Raw genomic sequence first — 13,686 nt, 5'->3', positions numbered from 1 at the left:
TCAGGACAGCCATCTTTGTGATGATAATATAAAACTTAACCTCTTATTGTAGGTATCCAGTTGATATTGGCATTACTTAAAATATACTTGTATGATTTTATTTGTATTTGTCCCTAAGACTATAATTATTTCTAGATGTGGATAGAACAAATTGTAAATACTTTATTAATTGAAGTACATATTTTTTTTTTTCATTTTAACAGTTGAACCTACGGTGAGCCTGATAAAAGGGCCAGACTCTTTAATTGATGGAGGAAATGAAACAGTAGCAGCCATTTGTATAGCAGCCACTGGAAAACCAGTTGCACGTATTGACTGGGAAGGTGATCTTGGTGAAATGGAATCTACTACAACTTCCTTTCCCAATGAAACAGCCACGATTGTCAGCCAGTACAAGCTCTTTCCCACGAGATTTGCTAGAGGAAGGCGAATTACTTGTGTTGTCAAACATCCAGCCTTAGAAAAGGATGTCCGATACTCTTTCATTCTAGACATCCAATGTAAGTACGCACCAGGGTCTGCTTACTAGACATCCAGTGTCTACACCAGTGTCTACGTTCAGCATAAGCTACATACCGCATTTTCTCCTGTAGTCAGAGTTCTTCATCAAATCGCCTTTGGTTTGAGTACTGAGTATGCAGTGATGCTCAACTAAAAGTTGAGGCTTTAAAGGAGGCTAACCTTAAGGAAGCTGTGGAAACTTGTACCTCAGATGTGTACTACTTAAAAGACAAACAACTGCATTGTGTTTAATTGGGCTGCTGCCCCTGCCCCTGGGTCCTACTGTTTTCAGTAAGAATCCTTTACTTGGGTAGTAATGGTGCACACCTTTAATCCCAGAACTGGGTAAACAGAGGCAGGAGGGGGTCTCTGAGTTCCAGGTCAGCCCAAAGTACAGAGCAAGTTCCAGGACAACCAGGGCTACACAGAGAAACCCGGTCTTGAAAAACAAAACAAAGGATTATCTTTTACTTTATAGGTACATTTTAGCTAGTTTGAAAATCTTTCTTCAGTATTGTTCTAAGCTGATCTTACTGATATTATTATGTAGTTAAAATATTTTAAAGTTATGATTTGGAATAGTAAGAAACTGTATACCAGAGTCCTAGCTGCCTCCTTTGTACTGAGGAGTTCTCATATTTTCATGTGTACCCGCATTTCACTTTTCATCAGTTTCTGGTTTTGATGCATTGTGATTTGTTTGAAATTTTAAATTTTTGAGTAAAATTGGTTGTTGCTTTCTTTCAAGAGTGACTTAACATTAGGCAGATTGGAGATAACAGCAGCAAGTGTTTAGGTCTGTTATCATTTTCATACATGCAGATTGAAGTCATCTTTGCTGGGGTTTTGAAGTTCTATTGTTTTTACTTTTTGGTGAAATGCCACGCTTAGGGGTTTAGATTACACTACTCATTACAATTAAAATTTATTATGCTGAGCATATACTAAAGACCCTTTTGGCTGTAGTGAATAGTTTGTTTTGTTGCCATTGAAGCTCTAGATATTTATTGTACTTGTATATAGTCTCAAAAAGTATGTGCCACAGCTCTATATTTACAATGAATATTACTTAATTGTAATATGAATTTACTCCTCTCAGATTAAACATCCTTTTCCAGACAGTTATATAAGGAACTTGGTACTAAGGCAGTACCTACATGCCACGTCTCCATATTTATTAAGTAATATACTGTGTTTGTTTTGTTTATGAGTCTACTCTTTTATAATAGGAGTTATGAAGTCTTACATTCAGCATTCTTGCCATAGGTGATTTTATCTGGTATTGAATTCCACCCATCCATCCATTCATTGTCTTAGTCAACTACTGTTACTGGATATTGTCTTCCCAGGTGATTATGTTGAAAATAAGGAAAAATAAATTTAATTCTTGTAAAGCTTACCTATTACATTAATGTTTTTTCATTGTATTGTGTATGTACTCCTAACAAAGGATGATTGTGTTTGCATTCATTGATTTTCTAGATGCTCCTGAAGTTTCAGTTACAGGATATGATGGAAATTGGTTTGTGGGAAGAAGAGGTGTTAACCTCAAATGTAATGCTGATGCAAATCCTCCACCCTTCAAGTCCGTATGGAGCAGGTAATACAGAGTTAAATGCACAGTAGCCAATTGTTAAAAGGAGAAAGGTATTTTGAATGCATTAAGATTAATTTGAATCAGTGTATTGTGTAATTAAATTAATAGCTGAAGAAATTAAGCAAAAGGTTTCTCAGTCTTTTTCTACCCTCTTGCTATCTCTCACCACCCTGTCCTAGCATTTCTGTTCCTTACTGGCAGCAATGTTAGAGACTTAACTTTTTTCTTTTTTCCCTCTGTTTGCTATCATAGGTCTGATGAAAGCTAGCTCATAGAGAGGAAGCTTCTACTTCAGTTTCAACTTGATTTCTCTGTACCCTATAATTAGGGTGTGTGATATCTGCAGCAGTAGATCTAGTCTTATCTAATTCTGGTAGACAACCAGGAAATAGCAAGAAGTTATGTAGTTTGGGGCCTCTAGTGCCTAGCTAAGTAGTGGCTTATAAAGAGGCATCTATTATCTAGTGCTGGGATTGTGGCTTTTAATGATCTTGGCTTTTAAGAGCAGCACTGTCCACGCCCTGCAGAATGGCACCCTTCAAACTCTCACTCTTGTTTTTGGCCTACGTTTAAATTTAGCAAGGCTCCCTATGGCCTTTTCATATATACTTCACTGAGATTACCCATTCCTGTCATTGAAATTACTCCTTTCCTGTTGCCTCCCTACATCCCCTACCCTAACCTTCAACTTTCCATCTCTAGTATTCTTTCTGTCTACTTGCATATCACTCATGTTCTGCTATACCCCTTCGGCACACCCATCCCAGTGGCCCTTTTTGACTGGCTTCTGCAGGTACTCCAGATTAAACACAAATCTAAAGATTTAGTACTAGGGTCTATAAATGAGACAGAACATGGAGTTATTTGTTTCTGTTCCTGTGTTATCTCATTCATAATTTTTTCTAGTTCCATTTACTTGTAAGTCTTATTTCCTTCACAGCTGAATAAAATTATATTGTATCTGTCTGCTACATTTTTATTATCCATTTATCGATATTCCTTGTCTTAGCTGTTGTGAATAGAACATCATTTAACATTGTTGAGTAGATATCTTTGTAGTAGGATATAAGTCCTTTGAGTATAGGTAACTGGGTGATATGATAATTCTGCTCCTAGCCCTTTGAAGAACTGATTTCCATAGTGGCTTCATTGCTTTGCACTTCCACTTACAGTGAATAAGTGCTCTCCTCTTCTGACATCCTGGACAATATTTGTTGTCAATTGATTTCTTTTACATTTTATTTATTGGTTTTTATGTGTGTGTGCTTGCATTTGTATATTATTTTCATATAGGAGTCCATGGAGGCCAGTGAAGGGCATTACAATCTTCTGGATCTATAGACAAGTAGACAGTTGTGAGGGACTATATGGGTGCTAGGATCCAAGCACAAGTCTTCTGCAAGAGCAACAAATCCTTTTAACTGCTGAGCCATTTCTCTAGCCCTTCATTTGATTTCTTGATGATAACCATTCCAGTGAAATAGACTTTCAAAGTAGTTTTATTTTCCCTAATCACTAACAATATCTAACTTTTAAAAATGTCTATTAGCCCTTTGTATTTCTTTTGTTTTTCCTTTGAGATTTATCTGTTTATATTGTTAGTGTCATCTCTGTTACTATGGTAAAACACTGACCTAAAGTAAATTAAGGGAAGAAATGGCTTATTCCCATTTATAGATCACAGTCCATCATTGAGAAAAGGTGGGACAGAAATTGAAGCAGAAAGCTAGCTTTTGTGTGCAGCCCAGGTCCATCTACCTAAGGATGGTAGTGCCCACAGTGGGCTGTGTTTTCCTATATCAATTAACAGTCAATTAAATGCCAAAACATCTCCCCATTCATGCCCATTAATCCAGTCTGATCTGAGCAATCTCAGTTGTGAGTCTTTTCTTATGGGACTCGGTGCTTTAGCAGACTGGTAGTTAAAGCAAACTAGGACTTAGCTCCCTCTATAGCCTGTTTTTAAATTAGATTCTTTTCTTGATGTTTTATTTTCTTGTGTGTGTATTGTATACATTAACTCTGTAGATAAGGAGCTGGCAAAGATTTTTTTCATTCATTGTATGGACTTTGCTGTACACAAGCTATTTCATGAGGTCTGATTTGTTAGTTCTTGGCTTTGTTTTTTAAGAGACTCAAATTCTGTTTAAGAAGGCCTTGCTTATGGCTGCATCTTGTACCACATCAGCTTCCTTTCACTCTAACATAATGGTTTTATGCCGAGATCTTTCATCCATTTAGAATTTTTTTTTTTTTTTTTTGTGCCAGGAGACATCTAGAGATGTAGTTTCCTCTGCAGTGAGTGGTGTTGAATACAGAGTTCCATGACTGCTCAAGGTTCTGAGATCAAGTGATAGTTGAGTGCTCAACCCTGGATGGGACATATACCACCCCATCAAATGCTCGAGCAATATTTTGAAGAGTGGGAGGGAAACAAAAAGCAGGAAGATGGGGAAAGAGCTGCAAAGTATTGTCTTCTGTCCCTGACACAGTCAGTGCAGGCTGTGGCAGCCTCTAGTGAATGCTGCACTAGATTTGACCTGTCTCTAGCCAATCGTTCATGAAGGGACTCATAGGACACAACCCCTGCTTTTTGAACTGTTGGATATCCTGTGTTCTGGGGAGAGGGATGAAATGTATTGTCTTCATTTAGGTACCCACAGATGAGCCCACTAGGTTCCAGGGAATAGTTCTAAATCCATGGTCACACCAGTAACCTTGGTCAATTCAGTGTGCCACAAAAAGACATGAATAGGAAAAACAACTCTTCAGGGGTTAGGCAAAAGGGGTTTGGAACTTCAGAGATGTTGTGGATGACAGTTATCAGCAAATATATGTGCAACATATATTTAATTGGTGAAACTGTGGAAGAAATTTAATAAAGGCTATGAAAATCTTCCTTCTCATTATGTTGACCTGTGTAACATACATAGATTAAATTTCTAAAGAAGTGGGTACACTTAATGGACTTGGATAGTTAAGGATGAAATAGTTGGAATCAAATTTATATACATCCATAACTAATATCCAACACATAGGTAGTTTTATTGGCATCTTAAAAGTTTGACAGTTTAAATAATTGTCAGTGTTTGCTATTTTAAGCTATTTAAAATAACGTCATGCTTCTTAAACATCTAGGTTGGATGGACAATGGCCTGATGGTTTATTGGCTTCTGACAATACTCTTCATTTTGTCCATCCACTGAATTTCAATTATTCTGGTGTTTATGTCTGTAAAGTGACAAATTCCCTTGGTCAAAGAAGTGATCAAAAGATCATCTACATTTCAGGTAAGCTCCTGCCTCCTTCCAAGATGAGTTAAAGTAGTGCTATCATAATAATTACAGTGTAATATTGTGCAATCATTTATTCTCAACAGCTTAGATTCACTGATAGTTTTAAGATAATACAAAAGACACATGAAAGTTGTATACACAGTAGCAGTTTTTTAAAGAAATGTCAACATGTGTATACAACAAATTCTGCACATTTCTTTTACTGGTGACATGCCTTTCTAAATTCTTTGGTGTTTAATTAATAAAGTGTTTTTTATTTTTGTTTTTTTTTCTTTATTTGCTGCTCTGCATGTAATTATCTGATAAATAAAATGGAATATTAACTTTGTTAGTTTGGCTTCAGAAATAACATTGTTTGCCATTGGAATGAGACTGCCATTTTAGGTTAATGAGAGGTGAAGTAAGAATGCTACTGTGTTTTAATGATGTAAAATTTGGTATTTTTGGTCTTTATTTTCAGCCCTGAAAGTATTTGTTTTTCATATACTATTTGTTTCACTATGAAAGTTTTGTTAATTTGGCTTAGTATAAATTTGAGCATTCACAGAATATATGAACAGAATCCACATGTTTTATTAATAGCTATAAATTACCCATGAAGTATTAATATAGGAAAAATACATTAAATATTTGAGTAATTCTTAATGATCAGAAAGATATAGCAATCTTCACATCTAACACATGGAAAATGAGGATGATCAAAAGGAGGACTTTGAGATGAAGGTTTGTATTATGGAATGGATAGTTATGGCTCAGTCTCTCCAACTGTATGAATAAGTTATGGATTTTAGAAAGCATTGTGCTTATGTTTTCAGTGCAGTATGAACCTGTGCTTGTCCCCAGCACCACTGCAGGCTAGTGGCATGCTTCTGTCCATGTTCAACTGTGCTCAGGACATAGGTTAGTGTCTAACATGTAACAGGCTCCCGTTTTCTTTTTGTATGATCCTCACAAGGAACATAATGCTGTGTAAATCCACATACAGCTCTTTAGTAACAGCACTTCAGTGGGAAGTTAATTAAAGTATATAAGTTGCTTTTTCCCCCAAGGATAAGCCATAGTCAGTGTAAATTTAAATTATATTAAAAACTTAAATTTTAGTTTCCTGGAGAGTATTTATTTACATTTTGTTCCTTTTACACAGCTTTCTGTGGGGCATTTGATCTTAGCCCAAATGTTACATTTTATCTTCTTTACATACCAGGTTCAAATTGGTCTTTTACATATGTATACTGAGTCCATTGGTGATAGCTAAACTTAGACTTCATTTTTTTGTTTATTTTTATTTAAGAATTCTCCACTTTTGTTTCAGCTGCTTCTTTAGAATCATTAAATATATACAGAAATTGAGCAGGCATTTATAACTTACCTTGTTCAAAACCAAAGTCTGTCCCTTAATCCATACCTTTTTATCTTGTCCGTCCCTTCTTTCAGTGCTTGTGAGTTCTGTCACGGTCACTCAAGATAACAGCCCTTTTGACAATCTTCTTTCCACTCTGTGTCCTTTGTTCACTCGTTCTCTCAGCAGACCTGTCTTAGCTTTCTTAGAGGCTATGTAGTGTTATCCACTCTACACCTCTCCTGCTGTTACTGTTAGGATCCAGAACAACCAGGACTTTTTACCTAGAAAGTTGTTAATCTCCCTCTTTGGACCTGTCACCCTTCAGCCCTTAATCAGATAAGCAGCCAGTCATCCTTTTAAAGCGTGCATTAGATTATATCACTCCTCCTTAAAACCGTCCCTCAACTTTACTTACCCGTGGTAAAAAACCATATCTTCACAGTAAGTAATGGCTCCGCGTGTACTCTATGGCATCATGGCATCATCTGTGTTCCTTGCTCATGGTTTCATCACACGGGCCTCCATTTTCACTGAACATAACAGGTATGCTTCTCTCTGAGAGTTGTCCTTTTCTATTTCTGTGCCTGATTAGCTCCCCTCAGGTATCTTTGCAGCTTTCCCAAAATGTCATGTTTCCCAACAAAATCTCTCCTCTTTCTATGATTCTCCGTACCATTTTACTACCTCCTGTCCTCTGCCTTATCCTTGTTTTCGTACTTGTCAGTATGGTGTACTGTATATTTTTATCCATATGCTTATCTATTTTTTATCCCACTAGAAGTTAATTCTTAAGAGGGCATGGGCTTGTATCCATTTTTATCATGACTATATTGCTGCCATGCCCAATAATCTGTGACATACAATAGCTTTTCATTACATTTTTGTTGTATGAGTGAAAAAAAATAGATTTGGTAACACAACAACCTTATTTTCGTTGTTTAGGGAACTGATAACGAATCCTGTTTTAAAATTAAAATATATTAAGTGTTATAAACTGGGGTGAAAACTTTAGGTAAATATAAAAAGTCAGTTCAGTTACCTCAAAGTAGTGCTGATGTTTACCAAGTAATCTGCGGAGTCTGTGGTCTGATTTCTGTGCGGGCTCATTCCCTTCTCCGTTGCTGCTTGTGCTGTGTTAGCATCCTAGATGTGCTGCTGATTTTACAGAACTGCTTTGTCATTAGCCTCCTGGGTTCTTATCAGGGTAAGAGCCTGTAATTGACGTAGTAAGATCTCATCTTAGCATTAAGTGAACTTCTAAAAATATGTAATCTTATGTCAAGAGTCAAAGTTTTGCTTAGAAAAATAGAGTTTAACAACTCTGAAAATTTGAAGTTAGTATTAATATCTTTATGTTTTCTCACATTAATGGCCATCAGGTTTTGAACAGAAGGCCATGGGCTCATGATTGCAGTACTCAGCTTAGGTTGCTGCACTGTATTCTAGCATAGTGTCACTCTCCTGGCTCTCAAGCAACTCTTAGGGTAAGGCTAGCTGAGTGCTGGAAATGGGACTTTTCTGGGTTGCTGTTTGTGTGTACTTTCACATAACTGATTCATTACTTCTCTGAAAGTAGAACCGCACATTGTGACAGATCATCACCCCATTCCTAGCATTCTTACTCCTCTGTAAAGGTGAATGTCATATTATTGATTTTAGGATCCAGGCGTAAATTCAAGGATCTACAAATGACAGTTTCTGACTTTAAGATTTTTTTTTTAAATTTAAACAACCTATATATAGTATAAAGAAATGAAAGTCAATATGTGTAATTTTTAACACTGTTACCACTAGGCTGACTTGTACCTTATGGCTACAAGGACATTCTTGTATGTACTACATGTTGTACTACTTGGCATACTAATTATAATTAGTTGGTGAAACAGACTTCAAAGGCCCTTCTTTTGGTAGCAATCTCAGAATCAACTGCAATTCTTTATCATCTTCTCATATGTCCAACCTTTAACAAAGAATATAAAAGTGTCTGATTGAAACAGTAAGGATGTTGATCACTATTGATAAGTAACTCTTGATTATTAGAACCTTTGACTCCATGCATGAACTCTGATTCATTCTAGATTAAAATAAAAAGATAGGTCTGCTATATATTCCATATGTTCACTGCTTAAAATGTACAATGAAGTGTTAACTCATTATGTGTATAACATTATGGCTATGTTACCTTTAACACTAGTTGAGAATAGTGAACTGAAAGTTTTCTCAGGCCACTAATAAGTTTTAAAAATTTTTGTTAGTTTTTTTTGAAATATTTATTTTGTTAAATATGAGAAAAAACAGATTTGTGTACATTTAAAGAACTTTGCATGTTGAAATAAAAATGTCAAATTTTTAGCAATATATTGTAACACCATTAGTTTAATATTTTCTGCTTGGTTGTTGCACAGATGTATCCATTGCTCTGAGAAATCTAGAGCATCAGGAATTGTCATAAGCCTTGGAAATCTCCATGTATACAGACGAATAATTAATGTAGGCAGTTTGTATTTTTATTTCAATGTACTGGTACATTTCTTTTTGCAGTGTTATGTACTATTCAGTGATTTGGCCAACCCGTTAGTCCCCTAAACATATAACTGGTCTCAGAAAGGAGTGTAGATGTTTGACTTACTTCTGTAGTACCTAAACTCATCGAAGCTGGACCACATGAAGCTTTACTGCTTTCCACTGAACAGAATCCATCAATCTTAACAATTGCTTTCTGCAGAATGAACTTGCTCAGCTAGCTAGAGAAGACTCTTACAAAGTCTTTCTAAATTCACATACACGTAGCATTTGATAGCACCCAGCAATAGCTTAAAACCATAGGAACAAGACTTCTATGGTATTTGATGGTTTGTTGGGGTTTTTGTTTGTTTGTTTTTTGTTTTTTTAATATTGTACTTGCTAAATTTTTACCACATTCTATACATATGGCATTCCGTGATGAAACCTGTTTCAGTAAGTACATTTCTTTAGCTTGTGATGTTAGAATAACTTACCCCATGTAGATTTAGTATTTTTCTAACAATCATTTTAAAAAGCTCTGTCAGACCCACTCACATAAAAATTAATTTTAGGAGATTACCATTTGGGTCATTTTTTTTAATCTATGAAAAAACTCAACATTTTTAAACTCATCTTTTTTTTTAAAATCTAGAACTTTATGTAACTTGGCCTACAGATACTACTTGATGGACAGTTAACCATTCTTTAATTTTTACTATTTATGTTTAGTTGCTTCTTAATATTAACGCCTACTCTGTAATATAATGTCAATAAATAGTCCATTTGCATCTAATATTTAAATATTATTAGAATGTTCTCTCTAAAATATTAGCTGTTTTCTTTGGACAGTCGATCTTAAAACAATGGCATGGAATTTTGCAAATATAGTTGAAATTCCTTCATTTTACAAATGTTCATATATACTATTCATTGGTTATTAGAGGCGATTATTACATTAAATTTGTGTGTTAGTCTGATTTGATTATAGCTCATTTGATTGACACAGTTTTAAATATATGCTTTTTGAGTTTTAAGATTACCAAATAATAGTCTTTACTATTATATATTTAATAAAAAGAGTTATAGTACTTTTTATTTTAAAATATTTTTGAGAGAATTATTAAACCAACGACTTATATAGTATGCTCACTTAACAAGATTCTATGGTTTTTCATTCTTTTAAAAGATAAGTTCTTATCTTACAGATTAAGTAAAGATACATATTAAGAAAACATTTCATTTTTATTGTCTTTTTATTTCCTTTTGCTACTGGCTAAGAAGATATACTTGAATACTTAATTTAATTGAATTTTTTTCTGATCATTCTTCAGCCAGCCATGTATAGATGCCTTAAGTAATAATCTACATTGAGACAATAGCCGTTCTTAGAGCACAGTATTCACTCAGACGTGGGTTGAATACCCTGGACTTACACTGTCGGTTTCATTCTTCTCACTTCATTGACAGCTGACTAAGTGTCAGTTCTTTTGTTTTGTTTTGATTTTCAGTTTTGTAAGTGACACTACTTTGTAATCTTAAGAATGAAAAACTATTGTTACTGTGGATATGTATTCATTAACTGTGCTGCCTGTTCACTGCTCTTGGATCAGCCTCATTGACATTCTCTGCCTTTCTGTGTCTTGTCTATCTTTACTGTTTCCATTAGATCCTCCTACTACCACCACCCTTCAGCCTACAGTTCAGTGGCATCCCTCAACTGCTGACATCGAGGATCTAGCAACAGAACCTAAAAAATTACCCTTTCCATTGTCAACTTTGGCAACAATTAAGGATGACACAATTGGCACCATCATTGCTAGTGTAGTGGGTGGGGCTCTCTTCATAGTGCTTGTGTGTGTTTTGGCTGGAATATTCTGCTATAGGAGACGACGGACGTTTCGTGGAGACTACTTTGCCAAAAACTACATTCCACCATCAGACATGCAAAAAGAATCGCAAATCGATGTTCTTCAACAAGATGAGCTTGATTCTTACCCAGACAGTGTAAAAAAAGAGAACAAGAATCCAGTGAACAATCTAATACGTAAAGACTACTTAGAGGAGCCTGAGAAAACACAGTGGAATAATGTAGACAATCTCACTAGGTTTGAAAGACCGATGGATTATTACGAAGATCTCAAATTGGGAATGAAGTTCGTCAGTGATGAACGCTACGATGAAAATGAAGATGATTTAGTTTCCCATGTAGATGGTTCCGTAATTTCCAGGAGGGAGTGGTATGTTTAACAACCACTAATGTGACTTCACTATGTACAATGTTTCATTCATACTAGTTGATCATTTTCAGATTGTTCATACTTTTTCTTGAGGAAGAATAAGCTTTTCCAAGTTGATTTCAAGCTTACTTTTTATATTCTGATCTGACAAATGAAAATGTAAAATCTGGGTTCAATGTATCTGAGCTGCTTTACAATTTTTTTCACTGCTGTACTACTGTCTCAAGATTTAAATTCTAATGCAGAGTACTTTATTGGTCTGAGGCACACAGGTAAGAAGAAATGTCAACGTTAAATGTATGCCGTTTTTGGTACAAAAATTAAAAACAGAAAAAAAATGAAACTACCTTGGCATTGTGTATTAAATGTTTACCTAAGACTATAATCTCAAGTATAATGTCATGTAACATGGTACCTCTCAGAGCGTATCACCACTAGGTGTGCTCCATCAAAATTGACAGTAAATCTAATTCAGAAATGCTTATATATTTTTAGTATACTAAAATTATTCATTCTGATGGAGTATCTTTCATTTTCAAACATTGTTTTCTAAGTTTCTATATTAATAGAATCTTTACCTCTGAATTTTAATGAGCCTTGCCATAACTTCTGTAGAGTGGCTTTTCAAAGATATTTTTGTTGCACTAAAACCATGGCCATAAACTCAGTGAATATGATGTTTGGAAGAGCATAATTAGCTGGTCAATATTTTTGTCCACAATACATGCAAGAGTAATAAAATATATGCCTCCTAACACAATAATTATTATTTTTTTTTCATCTCTGGAAGAAAGTTCTTAAGTTGTTTTGTGAACATGGTTTTGGTATATGAAGCATTGGCCTTATTTTAATGCTTTATTTGCTAAGTATATGAATAGTGATGAAAGTATGGTACACAGATAAGTACAGAGAGAGTATTGGAGTATATTTGTGTGCCAGATTTAGACAGGAGCTACTTCAGCTAGGAATCTACACAAGGAATTTTCTAGATAATCTTGATTTAGTATTTAATGTTGGTGTTGTTCAAACGGGTAACTGTAAAAAACAATTAAAATAAACTTTGAAGCTTGAGGTTTAATTAGAGAAATTGAATTATAGAACCAGTTGTTGATAACACTTGCCGATGACTATTGGTAATTCATCCCTTTTCTCTCCATGTCCTCCTAAATGTATGTATATGTTTCAAATTTTTTTGTTTTCATTTTTGTTTTTTTTTTTCAAATTAAAACTGGAAACATATCATGAGAATTTTTGGGTTTATTTTGTTCATTTGTATCACATAGCTCATTAACTATATTCTTTCCAGTATCATATAACTTTTGAGACATGTTATATAAATCTTTAGATGTTAATCTTTGTATGGTAACTTAATGCTGCAGTAGACTTCTGAAAATTGTGATAATGGCAAATGTTTTAAGGCCCAAAGAATGTTTTTCTATTGATAATGAAAAAGGACTGTATAGAACAAGTGTCTTGCAAAGGCAGTGAAGATGTTATGAAATGAATCAGAATAGATAAATTATTTTTAATAAAAATGTAAATTAGGTGCTCTTCACCAGCCACCTACTCCCAATCATCTTTTATTCATATATACATATATATATATATGTATATGTATACATGAATTTTATTATATAAAATTCCATTCTATATATTTCATATAGAAGACAGAATTGTGGCATACTCCTAAAATATAACAAGTAGTGAAAGCTTTATTCTGAATAATTAGATACTATTTTTCTTTAGCACTGTTGTAGAAATTAGAGGATCTACACTAACATGTATTATAAGGCAATAATATCAGATTAAGAAAGATGGTTAGTTCATCAATATCTCATTGAAAATATGTTTTAATATATTTAATCACCTAATATACAATTAGTAAGGCACATTAGTTCGAGTCATTGGAAGTCACTTCCTTAGTAGTAATACACTGTGACAAACTTAACTTGATGTTCATTTAAGTATGAGTAGTGCTATGAGCCACAAGAAAGATAGGCCTAAGATTTCTTTCCATGAAAGATAAGAATTTATTGCTCTTTTGATCAAAATTTTATTTTGAGAAGGAAGTTTTTGATATGCCATATGAGTCCAAACAGAGTGATCACATTTAGGATTCTATATAAGTCTCGACTTGAATATATAACCTAAAAGAAATTAGTGCTTAAGAACTGTGTTTCTAAAGTACAGATACCTACTGATGAAGAA

The 13,686-nt window shown here is 34.5% G+C and overlaps 1 protein-coding gene across 2 annotated transcripts in view; it reads left to right on the top strand.

The window, feature by feature from the left end:
* Nectin3 (nectin cell adhesion molecule 3) overlaps window positions 1–13,686 on the top strand; it is a 109,072-nt gene that overhangs the window by 41,393 nt on the left and 53,993 nt on the right. Inside the window, exons 3-6 of one of the 2 annotated variants that reach the window (XM_050148779.1) lie at window positions 204–500; window positions 1,984–2,101; window positions 5,237–5,388; window positions 10,908–12,726. In XM_050148779.1, the coding sequence (XP_050004736.1) occupies window positions 204–500; window positions 1,984–2,101; window positions 5,237–5,388; window positions 10,908–11,488 (1,148 nt within the window). In that variant the 3' untranslated portion in view covers window positions 11,489–12,726. Of the gene's footprint in view, window positions 1–203; window positions 501–1,983; window positions 2,102–5,236; window positions 5,389–10,907; window positions 12,727–13,686 lie in introns of those variants that run through there. The other variant, XM_050148780.1, reaches the window with a different exon arrangement.

Source organism: Alexandromys fortis, unplaced genomic scaffold, assembly GCF_014885135.2.
Source record: "Alexandromys fortis isolate MF-2015 unplaced genomic scaffold, M_Fortis_MF-2015_v1.1 scaffold_4, whole genome shotgun sequence".
In the NCBI taxonomy this organism is placed as follows: domain Eukaryota; kingdom Metazoa; phylum Chordata; class Mammalia; order Rodentia; family Cricetidae; genus Alexandromys; species Alexandromys fortis.
The sequence above is the reverse complement of the archived record's forward strand: the minus strand, read 5'-3'. Positions and strand labels throughout refer to the sequence as shown.